The 20038-nt window shown below is 34.9% G+C and overlaps 2 protein-coding genes across 2 annotated transcripts; both read right to left on the bottom strand.

Annotated features, from left to right (window-relative positions):
• Positions 1-6858: 6858 nt before the first annotated feature.
• LOC147406838 (uncharacterized) lies at positions 6859-13675 on the bottom strand. Its single transcript, XM_086435121.1, has 2 exons — positions 12483-13675; positions 6859-7251 (listed from the first exon to the last, which is right to left on the bottom strand). Exons 1-2 carry the CDS (start codon positions 13649-13651, stop codon positions 7245-7247), a joined length of 1176 nt encoding a protein of 391 aa, XP_086291247.1. The 5' UTR covers positions 13652-13675; the 3' UTR covers positions 6859-7244.
• Positions 13676-15940: 2265 nt separating this feature from the next.
• LOC147406837 (protein EXORDIUM-like 2) lies at positions 15941-17348 on the bottom strand. The gene has a single exon (XM_086435120.1). The coding sequence runs from the start codon at positions 17331-17333 to the stop codon at positions 16401-16403; it is 933 nt and encodes a 310-aa protein (XP_086291246.1). The 5' UTR covers positions 17334-17348; the 3' UTR covers positions 15941-16400.
• Between the last annotated feature and the right edge of the window lie 2690 nt (positions 17349-20038).

The following is a 20038-nucleotide window of genomic DNA, read 5'->3' as shown; positions in this document are numbered from 1 at the left end:
ACATATGCCCATATTAATTAAGCTTATTTATGCAATTATGACCACGTAGAAGTTTCTTATTGATTCATGTCAGTCAATGTAATTATGCACTTACACTGGCACTCACTTCATTCAAAGTTGTCTTGCCCAAATATCCCATGTTGCAAGATCTATAGGTTCACATGGGAGATGAATTGAATATATATATATAGGGAAATGTTCAGCACCCTAAGTTTTACCACACACTTTAACAAACGTTTTTTGTCCTACATGGGTTAGAAGTTTTGGAATGAGCTGATTTTTGGTGAGGATGATCTCTATGATTAGAAGATCATCCTCCCCAAAAATCAGCCCATTCCGAAATGTTTAGCCCCATGTTTACGCGTTGAAAAATCGTGGACCGTCCATTTTTTGAAAATCAATTTTGATGGGGTTAGAAGTTTTGGAATGAGCTGATTTTTGGTGAGGATGATCTCCTCACCATAGAGATCATCCTCACCAAAAATCAGCTCATTCCGAAACTTCTAACCCATGTAAGACAAAACGCGTTTGTTAAAGTGTGTGATAAAACTAAGGGTGGCGAACGGGACCCATATATATATATATATATATATATATATATATATATATATATATATATATATATATATATATATGGGAGCGGTTCGACAGCCCTAAAATTTGTCAAGTTTGATGTCAAATATTTTTTGTAAATCACTTTTGATGGGATTAGAAGTTTTGGAATAGGCTGATTTTTTGTAAGGATGACCTCTACGGTGAAGAGATCATCCTCACAAAAAATCAGCTCATTTTGAAACTTCTAACATTAGTTTACAAGTTGAAAAATCGTGAATCGTCCAATTTTTGTAAATCACTTTTGATGGGGATAGAAGTTTTGGAATAGGCTGATTTTTGGTGAGGATGATCTCCTCATCATAGAGATCATCCTCACAAAAAATCAACTCATTCCAAAGCTTCTAACTCATATTTTGATAAATGTTTGGCACCAAACTTGGCAAACTTTAGGGCTGCTGAACCGTCCCATATATATATATTTGTTGTGTGTGTTGTGTTGTAAATATTGGTCTATGTTATAAATGACATTACCACTAAGGTGCTTGGTTGAATTCTGTGATTTATTAAAATCTAAGTTGGTTGGTTCGCTTAGGTGCTAACTCTATTCTAAAATCATTCTCTTGATTGATTAACAACTTAGTTTTCTTTATTTTTATCTTTTAAATCAGTGAAAAATAAGTCTTTACTACTATAGTGGGAAAAGGCCAAATGGCTGTTTGTTTACACCAAAATTTGAAAGATAAAAAATGCATCTACATTTTTGTTAAAAGGAATAGAATTTTAATTTCTCGAGCACTTGTAACCAAATTGCATTTTAACTTTCTAAAATTAAAAATAAAGAAAAATAGAAGAAGTTTATTACACTAATTCATGGTAACAAGAAGAAAGATGACGATTGATAGAATTATTTGTAAGTATTCAAAACCTTTGTTTTGTTCGCTATAGATTGAATATAGGGTGTTATCTTCCATTCACCAAAACCTATAGTTACGGGCGGAACTAGGATTTTCTTGTAGTGGGGTAAACTATAGTAATTGTATAATGAAAAAACTTGAAGATGAATGGTTTTAAGGAGAAATTTAAAGATTTTTTATTAGAAGTTGAAAAAAATATATATTTAGATCATTTCCAATTAGAACATGAGAAGCCTAGTCAAGAGGCAATGTCCTCAATAAAAAATTAAAGGGGGGTTGGGGGTGGGGAACAAAAATTGGAGGGAGGTGAGGGTGTGGGAGCAAATGGAGAGAGAGGTGAGGGAGTGGGGACACATGGGACTTGTAATTAGTTGAATGTATAGGGTGTCTCAAAGTTATGTGCGGCCCCCACCAGCTCTTTACTAGCTCCGTCCCTGCCTGTAGTGCTTGGTCTAAATTCTTAACTACCCTTAATTAGTATTTGGTATCTAAAGTCTAAGCTACCCTTAATTAGTGTTTGACTATTGACTAGTTCACGACGTTATTGGGAATAGTTAGGGAAGTTGCCACGTGGCTACAGGCAAATAAAGATGAAGACCTTTTCTTCGGGGAAGAGACGATCCAATTGCCACGTGGCAAGGATATATTGGCTTTTTAAATATTATTTTTTTATTAAAAAAATAGCATTTATGTTTGATTATCAAATCAACTAAGTCCAAATTCACCAATCATTCGATTTTGTAGGAGTATCTTCTCATATTTGCCATTCCTTAGATGGACTCCTGGTATTTTAAAATGAGTCATGATTTTGTGAGGTCCCCCTCCTACACATGTCCCCTGATGTGGCTTGGGTTAGAATCATAGATTTTTCTTTTTCTCCTGGGAATACACAACTGTACATCCCCATAAATATATGCGGTTATATATCCCGAGAAAAATAATTTATGATTTTAGCATATACTACATCAGGTGGCGTGTGTTAGGGTGGGAGTCAGAAAATTATTATTCTTTTAAAATTTATTTATTTTCATATTGTAATGATTTTCCCATACCTTTTTATGATGGACCTAATCCCTACTTTCATGCTCTGACATTGTGAAAGTTTCTCAACATGCAATAAGGTAAGTTAGGACTCAGGTGGTCACTTAGTTTTATCGATGAGCCAATCCTTTAGGGGTGATATTTCTTTTTTTTTTTTCTTCCCGATAAATATACTTTTAATGAGTTTAGTAACTCGGTGTTGGTGGGATTTGAACTCAAGTCTCTAGTAGTAGCATCTAAAGACTTTACCAACTAAGCTAGCTAGTAGGACTTAAAATGGGTCAGATTTTATTTGAAATTTGAGTGATCTGAATTTAGTAGATTTGATTCCTGTATATATGAATAAAAAAATTGTGCGGATATGGGTTGATTTCTCTTAACCTAAGTCGGATTTGGGTCGAATACAGATCCATCCTTATATCCGTATAGATCCAAATGATATATTCTTTTATAACTTATATTTTTTAAGATATATTTTTTTAACCAATAAGTGTTGGGCGTAGTGGCCAAAACTTCCATCCAAAAAGGGAGAGGACTTGAGTTCAAGTCAACACACATTTAGAGATTTTTATTGTTTATTAAGATAACCTTAAAGGTTTGAAATTAATCACCTGAAACAATTACTTTGGTCAGTCAATCTGGATACAAGTTTAGTGAAAGTATACAAGTTTAATGAAGGTAAAATGGTTTGGATATCGAATCCGGATACAACTTTAGAGAAAGTAAAATGGTTTCGATATGGCTTTAGCAAGTAGGATCTGAGTCGGATATGGATATACTCATATCCGGCTGAACCCGACTTGTTTTGAGTCCTAACACCCCCTATTAGAGGGTGCAACTTCGTCCGAATCAAACCAATAGTTTTGGAGTGGTTGGGTTTGGTTCGAAACAAGTTGTGGTTCGATTCTGGGTTAAGAAAATGGATGACCGACCAATTTGGTTCGATTCTCAAATCAAGCTTGTATAGAATCGAACCCTTATGTAATATATGTATTATGAATTATTTTAACAGTTAGGACATATATTAATGATTTTTTTTTTATGAATAAATTAACAATTTATTGTATGAAAATTTATGTTTATTATATATTTATTTTTTCATTAAAAATATGATACTTTCAATTTAAAAAAATATTGGCAATCCATATAAACGAGCCGAACCAAGCTAATCTTAGTTCAATTGGGTTGGATTGATTCCAATGGTGTTTGGTTCGATTTTGGTTATTATTTAGTGGAATTGACCTATGTTGATTTGGTTCCAATTTGACCTCAAATTGAACCAAGTTGCATCCCTACCTATTATACATTTTTTGGTTTAGGTGCACAAAAAATTTAATATCTTACCTCAGGAATAGATCCTCTCTAGTACTTTATTCTTGTAGTTCCTGTAGTGCAATTAAATGGTTGAGAGTTGAGATAACAGCACTTGGAAAAAATATCAAAATCCCTTCATTGAAACGTTAGAGTTCAATAATCGTTCATTTTCAATGCCATAGATTAAACTTGAAAAGGTGAAATGTTTTAACATTTTTTTCAAATCTTGCCTAAGACATGATCATTACATGATTGATATGTTAGTTTTTATATTTCAACATGGTCACTCCACTATTGGAAGATTACCATCGAGAACCGCAAGAGCAATGTACTACAGAGGATCCGCTCGCTCCTATCCCCTAGCACTAAGTTGGGTCTACCAACCCTATAAGGTATCTTTTGACAGACCTATACAAAAACAATCGACTTTATTGATAACTTACAATTATTAAATTGGATAATCTTTTATAATTGATTCTTAACTCTCGATTGATAATTTTTTGGTAACATTTACCTATAACTAGCCAAACTATTCTTTTATAGGATATTATGTAAATATCATAAGTTTAGGGCACTATTCAATGTGTTATAATGCATTTTCAGAGTGAAAGAGAGAGGAGACATGAAACTTTTCAATGTCTCTCTCAATCTAAAATGAACTTTACATTAATGAAAATTGTTTGGAGTGATTGTTTAGGAACTTGCATTAAACTTGTTCGCATGCATCATCTCTACTCAGACCTATGGAGGTTCACTCTTGATTGTGAAATGATTTTAATAATCTACTCTTATTTGAATCTATGTTAGACAAGGATATATCCTATCCTAGGTTAAAGTGGATGTCAACATAACATGATAGCAAAAACTGAAATGATGATATTTTTGCTCTCGGTTGGCTTCATTTCAACAAATAAATAGTGATTTGGATTATTTAAATATATTTCTTTCATTTTCGTAAGGTCTTTTCCATTGAAACTTTTGAAAGTTTAAAGTAAAAGATGCACAATATTTTTTTCCCCCAAAAAGTTTAATTACCACATTGGAAAAGAAGACAGTTTCACTTTACTTTCAATTTTTGCTAAAATGGAGGGATTAGACATGTGCTAAGGCGGCGAGGCCACTGCGGCTTGTCTTTTTTATTTGTCATGTATTACACTAAATGGTTGACTTTGTTGACCGATGATTCCCTTAAAATATATATATATATATATATAATGTGTGTTAATCATAATTTTAAACATCTCATCTCGGCATCGTTCACCAATGAGACTCAAAATTTATCGGATGAGATTTAAAACCTAAGTTCATTTTTCTCATTGTTGAACAAGATGAGGCGTCTAAACAAACGAGTTTTAAAACCACGGTGTTAATAGGCATGAACGATCCAAACTAATTATTGGATGCCATACTCAGAAGGGAGAGGGTGGTATCTCGTTGGATAGATGAGTCTATAAACGTAAGATCTCATGTGGATTAGAGCTGTGTTACCAGATTTGCTCCGAGTCCGACTTTGAAGTGGGTAGGCCGCTTCAAAATTTTGAGGGAACCCTCCTTGATCCAAAGATGAAACTCACATCTTTGGATGCCATAAGTTTATTTCTCTTTCTTCTTTTAGATATTCTAAAAGAAATTGCCTGACAAAGATAATCAGATTTTAATTCAAGTTTTGGAATTTTGTTCACTGTATTACTCACATTTATATTTTATTTGCAACATTACACATTGTTGGAATTTGGATATTTAAAAGAAATAACAAAGATGTGAGTTTCATCTTATACCTGAAAGGGACCATTTTGGGAATCAAAGTAGCGAGAAAAATAAAAATTTATGTATATAATACCTTTGATTCATATCACTATCAATTCTAATACTGGGAAAGGTGGAGACATGAAAAGATAAAGCCCAACAGATCCTTACCTCGATCAATTAGAAAAAGCAAAATATTTTATCATCCCACAAATTGCAGTTCTAGTATAAAAATGGTGGTGAATCTTTATATTACCAGCGTGGAGCACCTATATTCTATCTAATTAACCTCTAATTTTCTCCCAATAACCAAGGACCCTTGAACATCTTGGAATGGAATTGAATTCAACTTCTTCAAATAAGATTTTGGTTTGAGAATCAAAGCGGCGAGAACCATAAGGCTTTTCTGATTCTTATCGCTTTCAATTCTGATACTGAGAAAGATGGGAGTTGAAAGGATTATAGTTGTTTTGATTCCAGTTGGACATCTACTATACCTTTAATGGAGACTATCTAAATAATAAAAAAATCACTTCATTTGCTAGTGGAGACTTAAGCAATGTTGATGCTGGGAGAGATTTTGACAGCAATGACCATCTAAGTGAATATGACCCTTTTTATGGTTGGATTGTCTAGCCTGATGTTCATATGAATCCTACAACATAAAATAGATGGTAAGAAAATATAGACTACCCAACATACAGACAACGAAATTGTTTAATAACTACTTATAATAAAAATTCCTTAAATAACTCGAAAGCGAGTAGCTCCCACATTAGCTTCAGAAAGGGGTAGGTTGTCAGCCAAAACTGCAGCTATAATGAACAAATTATAAAGCTCAAACAGGGCATATATGATTTGACAAGAGGTTTATCCATGTAAGATCCAATCTGATCAGTTAACTTACAGTTTGGATAAAAGATTAGATACTATGTCTAATTGAATTAGTTCTAAGTACATCTTATTCCTTAGTTTTGAGAGGATTCTCTATACACCTAAAAATCTTATAGTTTGAGCAAATTTGTGCATACAAGTACAGTTGCAATAAATTGTACAATGTGCATTCTAACCACGTTGTATCTTGAAGTCGAATTCTCCTGCAAACTTTGCATTGTAGTGGCAAAAATATCCTCTTAAATATAGCCATTCTTGTTGTCAAATCAATTGATACTTGAAACCTTCTGTAGCAGTGAAAATTTCTGTAGATTGTAGGATTTATAACTGAACTCCATAGTGAACCTGTGTCTAATTTGGTGCTAAACTTTGCATAGTAACGACAAATATCATCTTACACAATGACATTCTTTATAATTAAAATTTCTCATAGGATTTCAGAACACACCTTGAGAGTATGAAGATAAAATTTACAACACACATTCCTTGCTCTTTGGGGAAGTCAAATAAACGGATCGAAGAGCCTTTGTACTTTCAACTCATTACCGATTAAAGAAAACTATCTCACAATATCTCAACATATATTTAACAAAAAATGTAGTGCTATGAACTGCAAGCCAATCGGTGCCTCAAGAATACAGATGACAGAACTTACATGAATGTTTTATCACCAAAAATATGCCTCTCCACTCTCTTATAAGCTTCTTATATGTGTGTAAATCCTGACTTGCCTTTGTGACACTGCAAATATCCAACAAAGCTGATGCCTAACGTCCTCACTTACTCCCTGTACATATATCAAAAAGTGAATTATTATAGTCACTATTCCAAATCACTACGGCAAAAGATAACAGCACGTCATATGAAGAACAAAGGTGCCCTGCAACATAAACTGGACCTATATCTACAATTAAAAACCAAATACAAAAGCCTGTAAAATGCTACAAATTTCATATGTATAATTGTTTTCTTCCATCCAAATTATTACCCAAAACAAAAATATGTTCTGTTACAGGCTTACAGCTCAAACAAATTGGAACAATGGTTTTAAAAATGTTTTATAATGGTAAATAACAAAAGACTTAACGGTAACACCCATAACCAGTTCCATTTTCAGAAAAATAACGGCATTTCATTATTGGGTTATATTACTGTATATTATTTACTCATATTAGTGGTTAAAATAACTGTGCAGTTTAAGTCTTCCAGCCTTTCTTTCTTTTTTAAAGGTTTTTTACGGATGCTATTTACCATTATTTTGAAAATAACCTGCATTATTTACCGTGTTTTCAAATAATTATCTTCCTAAAGTTCAAAATTCAAATATCATTTTGAAGACAGTTTTTTGAATCATTTTTGTGGTGAGGCCCACCATTATGTAACGTTGTTCCATTACCGACATGTTGAAAACAATGGAACGGTTCCTACTCATTGTTCAATGAAATAAATTTATTTAAAATCTCAGTCAGAACAAAAGGACGTGACAAAGGAATCCTGATATTTCAAACAAGGACCAAAGAGCATATAAATATTCAAGAAAGAGTATAAAATTATTCACAACATGGAGATGTGACACCAAAGCTCCATAAGGTTATTAGATGCTATTAAATTAGGTTTATTAAATTTTACCTCTACAATGGATGATAACACGCATCCAACTACAAGAAAACTTAAAATGGTAGTCTCCAACAGGGTAACTTGACTTCCATAAAATGGCAATCTATAAGTTACCTTCAAAGTCATGCCTAAACATGGTTCCCAAGGCAAACATCTTAGGTAAAAGTTGTTCTAAGGACCAAAAGATTAAGCCAAGGTGACTAGCCTTGTTGAAACATCCACCATCATCTATTCTATCTCATATGAGCTTCTCCCTTTCAATTCGGGCTTTTTGATTAGTGAAAGATATTTTATTAGAAAGGAGGACAAGGTAGCCTCCAGGAAGATACAAGAGCACACTTAACTTCTCTCACTAAAAACAAGACCCCACCTAAACATGAAATCCTCAAAGAAGAAGCCTTTAAATTCCTCTGATTGCTTACACCAAAAGAAAATCCTCAAAGATGATGGCTCTTAGAAGAATAATTCATATGGCATCCTCTGGAAAAAGAAAAAAAAAAAAATTTCTTCTGATATTGATTGAGAAGTTGATATTTCATTGGGTTTTGCTTCAAAAGAGATAAAATGAATGAAAATGTGTGATACCTAAGGAGATTGGAAGGCATTGATTTGGTCATTCCATTGTCCCATGGCATTAAATGTATGGCATGTTTCAAAGAGGACAAACACGACTTGAGAGATATTGTAGTTAGGGCTCCAACAAGATAATAGGGGTCATGAAGATTTGTTTTTTCTACCAAGGTCGATTGAATGATAGAATAAGCATTTTAGTAAAAGTTAGAGTGAATACGTCATCCGTGTATCATTTTATCCTCTATATTGAAGTTTTATCTACTCTCTCTTATATCTCCTTATTTTAGTAACGTTCATTATCAAAGATAAAAAAGCACACCCATAAGTCTTTATGAACCATTAAATATGCTTAATCCTAGCCACCCATCAAATCCCAAAATAAATTTTACACCATAAAACCAAATCAAATAAGGAAGAAAACTTGTTTTTGTTAACCATACTATTTTTTTTTTTTTTTTTTTTATAAGCAAAATTTATTGAAAAGAGGACATGGAGTCCTCGAGGAGAATATAGGGACAAAGGGGGGAGAAGACAAATAAAGCAAAAAGATCACTCCCTGATTACATTTTCCCATCTAAACAAACAATCTTCAAAAAAGAAACCTCTAAACTTCTTGAATTGCTTAATTCAAAAGAACAAGTCCAAAACATTAAAAATAATCTCTTGCAAGGTGTTCTCCTTCCCCTCGAGCGTGCGTAAGTTCCTTTCACTCCACAAGCCCCAACCGATTGCAAGTGCAGTAAGCTTCAAAACCTCCACAACCACTTCCCCAACAAAGCTTTGTTGACTAATATGAATCTCCTTATACCAAGACCTCTGCATTTCCTAGGACGGCAAACAAACTTCCAATTCACCAAGTGGAGCTTATGATTCCCACCCCTATCTTTCCAAAGGAAATCTCTCACCAGTTTCTCCAATAGGGATTCAATTCTACTTGGATGAGAGAACAGAGATAAAAAAATGCACCGAAATACTAGAGAGTGCTCTTAATCAAAGTCAATTTATCGCCCTTAGATAAATAAATAGCTTTCCAAGAGCTAAGTTTTCTCCAAACTCTCTCAACAATCATCTCCCAAACCAAAGTGGACTTATAAGCCACCCCCAAGGGGAGCCTTAAGTATGAAGATATCAATGCCCCGACTTCGCAACCCAGTAAATATGCCCAATCCTTGACATCAAGAATCACACCAATAACGCTGATCTTGTTCTTCCTCAAATTGATTGGGAGCCCTGAAATAACCTCGAACCAGCAAAGGAGGCCCCTAAGAAAACAAGCCTCACTAGGAGAAGCCTCGAGAAAGACCAAAGTATCATCAACAAATTGAAGATGCGTAACTCTGGGCCCCAACTGCGCCACTCAAAATCCAGACAAAACACCAACAAAAGAGGCGCGAATAAACATCCTTCCCAAGGCTTCAACCACAATGTTGAACAAGAAGAGGGAGACAGGATCACCCATCTTAAACCACTTGAACTACTAAAGACACCAGCTGGACTACCATTCACCAAAATAAAAAAGGAGGCCGAGGAGACACATTTTCTCGTCCAAAGAATCTACTTCTCCCCAAAGCCCATCCTCTACAAAAGATGCCACAGAAACCTCCAATTGACATGATCGTATGCCTTTTCAATATCCACCTTGCACACTAACCCAGCTTTCCCTGACTTCTTTCTGGAATCAATACACTCATTTGCCACTAGAACTCCATTAAAGATGTGCCTTCCTCTGATAAAGGCCCCTTTCTCCTTACCCATAACCTTCGTTATCACCACTTTTAACCTCAACGCAAGGACTTTTGCTAAAAAATAAAATCTTGTATGTGGAAGTCACCAAGCTAATGGGTCTGAAATCCCTCACCATACTATTATTCCCTCATAAAGAATTTCCTAAGGACCTCAATGAATAAGAAGGTTTGCACAAATTGGGCCCACCAAATACCTCAATAAAGCTAAACCTAAATATAAATTAAAATAACACCAAAATAAAAAATAATATTCTGTGTACCTGGTTTAGCCTAGACGTATGTCTTGGGAGCTCCATTTTTCTATGTAATTCCTCTATTATCTTTTCCTTATATACAAACTTCATGTACATACCGAAAAACAGATAAGGTTCCTTATGGACATGCATAGGGTTAGGTGCAACCTTGGGGTGATGATTGTATGCGCTAGTAGTGAGTAACATATTCTTGACTGGGTTAGGGGAAACACTGTGATAGATAACTCAAGTTGACTCGATTAGGGGAAACACTGTAACATGTTCGTCCTTTTTATCTTCTTTCAAAACGAAAACTACAATCTAGGTTCTTCTCAACAAACATTGAAAGATGGCAAAAAAAAAAATTTATAAGTGTAAAACTTTATTGAAAAGAGAAAGAAGATACAAAAGGAGGTTGGGGTAGCCCCCAAGCAAGAACAAGAAACAATAAACTTAAAAAGGCTAAAAAAATCACAAATAAACAAGAACAAAAGATGCACTAAGAATCACACAAAGAATCTTATCTGAACACAAAATCATCAAAATAGGACCCCCAAGAAATCATTGTTCAACTTCAATCAAAGGTAGATCAGCCCCAAAATCTCCATGAACACAACGTGAGAAGTACTTTCTCTGCCTTGGAACACCCTAATGTTTCTCTCCCTCCAAAGTCCCCAAGGAAGAATAGCTCAAAGGTATCGTTTTCTATGAGAAAATAAAGTCCACCCTTCCAAAAGTAAGAGGAATGTTTGAGGGAGAACCCAATCCATTTAAAAAAGGGAGAAAAAGACTACCTAAATACCCCAGGAAAAAAAACAATGGATTAGGATGTGATTAACAAATTCCTCATCCCTCAAGCATAGGGGGCAGAAATTTAATGATGGCAAATATGATTGTGTTTTGAAGTGCAGTTGAACAATCTGGATAATTTGATGGAACTTCTGCATTTTTAAACTAACAATTCCAATAATTTGGTAACAATTTAAAATTTTAAGAAATTGATTAAAGTAGTTCGATAAAATTGGTAGAAAATTCCATTTTCACCCAGAAATATTGTTTCTTCTGAAGATTCATCATTGCATTCCCCAATAACCTTGACCATTTTGGTGTGTTCTCAGACATATTAACATTTCACTGTTGGCCAGATTTCATCTATAACACCTCTTAAAACTTGGATTTAATTAAACTAAATTGTGCCAAAATATGCTGAATTTAGAAACCAGGATTGCTACAACTGCAACAATTTTCTTCCATACATGTAATGCCTCAGTATGGTATATTATTCCTCGGACACTTTCCATTCTCCTCAGGGTGGCTTTGGCATTGTGAATGGATACAAGTAATCGAGTTACACCTCTTACCCTTTCATCTCCTTCAAATCCTTGATAACTTGTTACCCCTCTCTATCAATGACTACAAACCAAAAATACAGAGCACGATTGAATGCTAACTTCTTAATTCAAATTATGTCCAATACAAACAATGTCATTGCAAACCAATTATACACTTCAACAGTTGCCAAACATTTTAATTTTGCGGAATCACGGTTTCATGAAGAGCACAAGATTCTAAGTTTGCTTAAAACTTAACTAATAATGCAACAAATAATTAATGTAAGCTACAACTCAAAGATCAAACTAAGGTGGAGTGGAATAGTGCACACCTCACAAAAACCGTTGACCAATGCAAACAATGTCATTGCAGACCAATTATACAATTCAACAGTTGCCAAACATTTTAATTTTGCAGGAAACACGGTTTCATGAAAAGCACAAAATTTGCTTAAAACTTAAATAACAATACAATGAATAATATGCTACCACTCAAAAAGTGGCTAAAAAAAGTTGTACCATTTGATGATCCACCCAAATAGGAAATGCTGCATTATAGGGACCTTCCCCAACACCTCTACTTTATACATCTTGAGTAACCCACTATTCACTTTGTTCCATGTTGGCACCCCACTGATATCATCCAGCAATGGTGAATGCTCCGAAAAGGGACCCTTTTTTACCTTCTTTACAAACGCAATGCAAGAGAGGTAAAAATATTCGTCCAAGAAGTTGTCGAGTATATCCTGATTATGAATCGACTTCGGCTTCATATACTTGTGATCGATCAATTGTGATGATCCAAAGATATATGGAAGAAAATGGTAATCATCCAGACCCCAAACACCATGGGATCCAGCGGGTTCAAGATAATAAACCAACTGCAATTTCCTCATCAATTCGAGATACTTCACGAAAACCCTAGAAACAATTGCCTGGTAATCCTCTTCATTAATAATTCCCAATCTCGCCAAACAATAGAGCCACGCCACAAAATTGGTCTCGTGGCCCGTACCATAGTCGATTCGGCTGGAATTCCCAAAACTATCGGTGAAATAAGGGACTATTTCAATAGTGGCGGATTGGAATTCTTCGGGGAGGAATTCGAGCATTAAGGAATCGGCATTATCCACGAGGCGATTATGCCAAACCCTATACGAGATGTTACCGTATCGAGATGATTGTTGAACAGGGGGGATCTGATCGATCCAGAGAATTAGGGTTTGGAGGATGGAGATTATGGAATTAAGGGTTTGGGATTGGTGGGAAGGATCGGAAATCTTGTGGCCTCGGATGGATTCGCTGAGAGCGACGACGAAGCCAAGGAAATTTTTGCAGGAATCGGAGTCGTGGAAGCGGCGAATGTGTAGTGGGGAGTTGATTTTCTTGGAAGGAGATTGGAAGAAGTAAGGAGGAGAGATGATGGGGACTTTGTGGGATTGAGGGACGGGTGAGAGAAAGATGGATTGTTGGGGGGTGGTGTTTGTGTTGGGTGCGAGGTTTATGGCGGGAGAGCGGATGGGGCGGTAGTCGGGAGGTGGAGAGATGTCGGGCCATTTTGGTGGTGGAGCAATGGAGGTGGGCCCACTGCAGCTACAACATGTAGTGGTGGTGGTGGTGGTGGGTGGAGGTGGGGTTTGTGGTGTTTCTTCTTGTTTTTCGTTGACGAGAAGGATTTGGGGTTCCATTTTGGTTGATTAAAAAATGAGTAGGAAATGAAATTAAAGCTTTTTTAATTGGGAAAATTACTTAAACGACCTTGACGAAGGGATTTCTTTCTAATTAATCTCTAAGTTTTGAATACCCTAACTGTTGGATCTCACAGTTTCTGTCAAAAAAATAATAGAATTTTCGACATCCCAAACGTGTTCCAGAGAGTCCATTCTGTCGGAAAGAATCTAAGAAAGAAGAAGAATCTATTTTCAAGGATATTTTTTTAAATTTTTTGAAGATGTATGTAAAAAATTTGGATTTTTTTCAAAAAATTTCTTCATTTTTTGGATGAAAATTGATCAAGAATGGTTCTTTCGTTTTGAAATCATCTAGACAAATTGATATCTCAAATTTTTCATGTATCTTAATCGAAAAAACTCATAAAATGAAGATGGATGAATTTTACTAGCATTAAGTTCACCACTTTTTATTGCCTAGTTCGACATTTTTTTTAAATTGTTGAATTCAAAAATAAAAAATGGTGAGCTCAACAATAAATAAAACTGGTGAGTTCGACAATAACAAATGGTGAGTTCAATAATAAAAATGTTGTTCTCAAAAATAAATAAAAATTGGTGAGTTCGCTAATAATAAGGGACCATTAAGAAGAAGAAGAAAAAAAGCTTTACTAAATGGACCATTAAGAAATCGTCCAAAACTTAAGGACTGTTTAGAATAAAAGTCCTCCGCCAAGGTCCATTTTTTAAATTGTCAAATTCAAAAATAAAAAATGGTGAGCTCGACAATAACAAATGGTGAATTCGATAATAAATAAAAATTGGTGAACTTGTTGATAATGAGGGACCATTCAGAAAAAAAATACTAAATGGATTATTCAAAAACTGCCCAAAACTTAAGGACTATTTAGAATAAAAGTCCTCCGCCAAAGTCCATAAGTAATTTCCCTTTTAATTTTATACATGAGATCTTGCAAATTTGCAATTCTTTTTCCGTGCTCAGGTTTTGTAGACGAGCGAAATGATGATAAGTTGCGAAATTGCTATTAGATATTGTGGTTAGAAGTCATCAAAAAGTAGAGTTTTTTGGTGGGCCGAAAGTTGATCGATCAATGTATATACAAACCATCAAATCCAAATGGGGGTGTTTTTAGTTTGAAGAAGGATTCAAACTATCTTAATTAGGCTAATTTTTTTTACAAGGTTGATTAGTATTTAGTACAACTAAATCTATTTCAGGCTAGCTTTTTATTTTTGAAGGCTGTGCTTGAGCAACGCATTGCATTCTATGTATTTTACATCCATGAAGGTCGTAAGAGTACTCGACATATGCTACGAAGAGTGGATTGGCTCTGTCATCCTTTTATAAGGTCCAACATATATATTTAATGATGATAGGCTATTAATGTTTCTTGTGCCCTCGTTTTTTAAGTTGTGAGGTGTTTGTTGTTCCCCTTGGTTGTGTATCAGATTTTGTTGTGCTGCATTTAATGGATGTGCAGCGGGTTGTTCTATTTGCACACAACAAAATAATCAATTATACCTAGTTGTTACTTGTGATACTCACCTTAACTTTAATGGGTTCTTCGATTCAAAATTAGTGTTTTAAAGGTTTTAATAATAGATTTTCTATCTTCCTTGATGATTAAAAAAAAGAAGACGAAAAAGAAATTTCAAATAAATAAGTAGAAATTTTTTTTATAAAATCTTATATGCATTAATTCAATCTCTTACAAAACTCAGACAAAGATGAATATGAAAAAAGAGATGGAGAGAGAGAAGAAGAAGAAGTAATAGAAGAAAGGGAGGAGAAATGAATTTTTTGTCTGGTGGGTTGTGGTGTATGTAATAAGTAAACAAAGGGGTAAAATTTTAATTTACCTTTTTTTTTTACAAAAATCATTTAAAATGGGTGCAATTAGCCATTTGGGTGTGTGCAAATAAAGTGACCCATGTGCACCTCTCTCTAGACTATGCCAACTTTTAAGTTGGTTAGATGTTGTGAGAATTGATACAGAAGTTGCATCAAAATTCGCTTTTACCTATTAATTACTAGCCACTGGTCTATTTTGCCTAACATAAGAGAGTGTACTTTGACCACTTTGACCTTAACGTAATTTTACTTTTATCTTAGACTATAGATTATCGCATTGTCTCCCTCTTTGTTAATTTGGTAAAAATAATAAGACTAATGCTGGAGTGACATAAGGGGAAGGTGGGGTGGGGGCACAAATGATGTGGTGGCACGCACGAGAGGAGACATGCAACCGAGTTTAAAAACCATGGTCACCCCAGCACGACTCAAATAATAATAATAATAATTAATTAGTGATTAGTCCTTATAAGAACAACTTGGTTCATAGTTAACTGCGTCATGTTTGGTCTTTTGGCCCGAATATCCGGCTGGGACACATATATTGTTAAACAGCCCATCCCAAGTTCTCAAACAATTAGCAGACTAGGCTTGTACTAAAACTTTTAGGCCGAATAACACGGTCCAGCCCAAACTCGGACGGGCCCGTTGCCAGTGCAACACCATGGCTGACCAATGGAAATCGTAAACCATAATGCCAGTTGGATCCATTTTTATGTCCCCATTAATGTTTTCGAACAAAGGGAATAAAGGAAACCCATATTTAACACAAAATTAAACTTTTTTTTTTTTTTTTTTTTGTCAAAGCAGATCTAAAATGACAAAACTTATTCCAATCTTTTATATATCCAAAGCTATCTGGAACGACCGTATCTACATACGCACACGCCTCGCTCACGCAAGAATAGAGCAAGCAGACGTATGTGGGTCCCACATGGATGGTAATAAGTACTTGCGACCATTTAAACCATGCGCATTATAGCTTGCACCCGTCGTCTTGTCCACCAAAACCTCCCCAGGATAACCCGGATAAGCTCCCTTCCCGAAAATACCCGTACAAGCCGAAACAGCTTCTAACGGCGCGTTTGCTGGCCCTTGAAAATAACCGTCATTAAACGGATTCGTAACTGTCCCAGCCAAGACAGTCGCTAAGTTAATAACCATTCCGTCAACTCCAACGTCACTGTTAGGTGAAATTAACGAAGGGGTTTGTGGGCCGTAAATCGGTTGATGAAAAGGCCAAGCGCATTGACCCGGGCATTGACTCTCCGAGTTACCAACCCAAACGTACGCGAACTTACTCCTCCTCTTACTCTTAGTCTTAACCTGCGCACTCCCTATAGCTGACCCATGGGTTCCACACCTGCTCATGCAGAATCCATCAACGGCTACATCTTTATCTGTGAACACGATGTTGATTGCATTCTTATGACTAGCTTTAGAAGCCAAAGCGATGACTTGAGATGTCTTAAGAGACTTCCCAATAGAGTAATTTTCGTCGAAGATTTGATTCCCTAAGATGAGCTTGGACGAACCCTTTTCGTACTTCTCAGTGGTTTTCCACCATGATGACACAGAGGGTAATGGGTTCTTAGCAGTGTTCAAAGATTGGATGAAATCGATGAGTATGGACCGCTGGATTGGGGAGAATTTTCCGTACCAGATGAGATTAACGGTGAAGTTTCCTTTGAGAAGTACACCATTGTGATACTTTAGAATGAGGGGTTGTTGTTCAACAAGAGCTGAGAGTTTTCTCGTTGTTGCTGTGGATGGGTGGATGATGATCATGAAGAAGAAGAGAAGGGTAAAATGGTAAACTGATGCCATTGGAAAGGGAAGATGTGGCAATGGGAGTACTGGGAGAAGCATTTTATAGTAGTGACTACGTCCAGAGATGCCACGTGGAGTTCAATGGTTGGTGTGAGAATAGCATCGGAGTTGCCAGGCTGTGATATGCGTAGAGGGTGACGTGTTAATAAAGGGAAAGGGATGTTGATGTGAGAGGTGTAAGACCATTTCGTATGTATGAGGACGACTCTTTGGTGTACCACAAGCAACATGTACTTTTTTCACTTTCACTTTTAGCTGTGGAGTAGATTTTTTTTATTTTTTTTCTTAGTCCCATGTGAATGTCATTTAAAATAGTAAAACGCTGGAATGACAAACGGAGACATAAAGGTGAAAAAAAAAATTGATGTGATGGCACGCACTCAATCGTATGCCTTTTTTACTCGTATCTCGTGGAATAACATCTACATTAATGTGCGCGATTACTTTTGTGTCTCCGTTTGTATCACCCATTACTACTAAAATAGAAAAATGCTGGAATGACACATAGGTATTTTTTTTAAATGATGTGGTGATGCGCATATAACCATATATGCTTTATCTCGCAGAAAAATATCTATGATAATATGTGCGACACCCATCATTTTATCATATTTGTGTCATCTCAACACTACTAAAATAGAAAAATGCTGAAATGACACAAACATAAACACAAAAATGATGTGATAGTAATGCGCACATAACCATGGATACTTTTTACTTGTATCTCACAAAAAATTATTTACGATAATGTGCATGACATTCCATCATTTTGTCACCCCAACAATACTATTAGTTTCGTGATGAATGAATAGTAAATATTTGAGCCTAAAAATACAAGATATTGCATCATATAACATGTTCCAAAATGATTTATAGGATCTGTTTTATGGGTAAATTACCATATCATGAGCCAAATTTGATGAAGTTATAATTTCGAGTAATTGTTCATTTTAATTTTCAAATCGTGAACATGTAAAATCGCAGATTTTTCAAGTAATGAGATCATAAGTTTAAAGTGACAAACTCACTAATATGTATAGTAGCGATCTCGCTAAAAGTAGCAAAACTTGTAAGATAATCACTTAATACCTATGAAATTGTCACTTTAAAATGTCCGATATCATTATCGTTCATATATTTGGTAATCCAAATGAACAATACGATATAATTATAATTTCATAAAAACTTGATCATGCTTTTGTAAGCATCTCGTTTTTTTATTGTATGAAAAATGCTATTTCTTAGATCCCATGTTAACTCATTTTTGAATGGCTATAATACATTTAAAATGACTAATGAGATTACTTTCATGAAGGGAATAGACAAGACTATTATCACACAAATAAAGGAGAGACGAGGTTGCAACCACTGGGACTAATCCTATATCAAAGGATGTGGGGGATACAAACATAAGAAGATACTTTAAAAATTATTGAAAAAAAAAATGTCTAGCTAAAAAAAACTCATTGATAAGGTGGTTTAATGAATATATATATATATATATATATATATATATATATATACTCAAATACTTTAAAAGAATATTTTAAAAATTGTGAAAAAGATAGCAGACAAAAAGATAAATAAAATAAATATGGACTGAATTATTTTGTCTTCCACTTTTTTATTTCTCACTTTTTAGAAGAGTTATGATTTTCTGATTCGATCTGCAATAAATTGACACAGCAAGGACACAAAAGCATAGATCATTTTCTTTTAGATATAGAATTAAAAACATATATGATTCTGGGCCCTTGCCACATCATCTAAGTACATACCGAGTGAAAAAAATCGAATAAAAAATTTGTTAATCTTTTCAAAAAGAGAGAAATCAATCATTCATCAAAGGAAAATGCCGAAATGACAAAAAAAAATTTACTGTGATTCTCACAAGTCTGATGTGCACATAACCATAAATGTATTTTCTCATAATACAAGTAAAAACCATCTACGATTATATATGCAAATCTACATCAAAATTGTGAGAATCACAATAAAACCTGTGTCACCCCAGCACTACTCTTCACTAAATTATAAAACACTAGAGCCAACAACCACAATTAAAGGTCCCCCAGATTTAAAATTTGTTCCTAAACAAATTGCCAAAACTGTTGGCTAAATATCTAATAAACATTAGCTAAATATTCAATAAGAAAGTAGGTTTTATTACCCAACTCTAATCCAACTAGGGAGTTAATTTGAAACTCTTGAGTCCTCGATTCATTTAAATGTATATAACGTGCTCCATCATGAGACATGAAAAGCTTCTTTAAATGTGTAATCAACGATACTCAGCTAAGCTGCCAAACTTTAATATTTATAGGTTTGGACCCACTGTCACATAAAGGTTTATTATTATGAAGTCAATAGTGGATTATGGTCCAAACTTGGATGAAATTGGATCAGTTCTTTTCTACTACTTTATGGAGTTATTTCCACCTAATTACTACCGTCAGATTAGATTACTATTTTCCAAGATTGCCTACTTTAATCGGTGATTCGGATGCCAATTGCAGCGTGTGTTTAATGGCATTATCGTTATATTTTAAAGTTAGAAAGGCATTTGTTGTTGGGCACTTGGACCAGTGTTAATGGTTGAGACTTTAGAAGAAAGAACGGACCGACGCAGCAAGATTGAAGTTCAGAGCTGGCACAAAAGTCAAAGAGTGTGTTCTGAAAAGTATTACACGTGATTTGGTTTC

Source organism: Akebia trifoliata, chromosome 3 (genome assembly GCF_017979445.1).
Source record: "Akebia trifoliata isolate Shusen 1 chromosome 3, ASM1797944v1, whole genome shotgun sequence".
In the NCBI taxonomy this organism is placed as follows: Eukaryota; Viridiplantae; Streptophyta; class Magnoliopsida; order Ranunculales; family Lardizabalaceae; genus Akebia; species Akebia trifoliata.
Note: the sequence above shows the minus strand (reverse complement) of the source record. Positions and strands in the feature narration are given on the sequence as shown.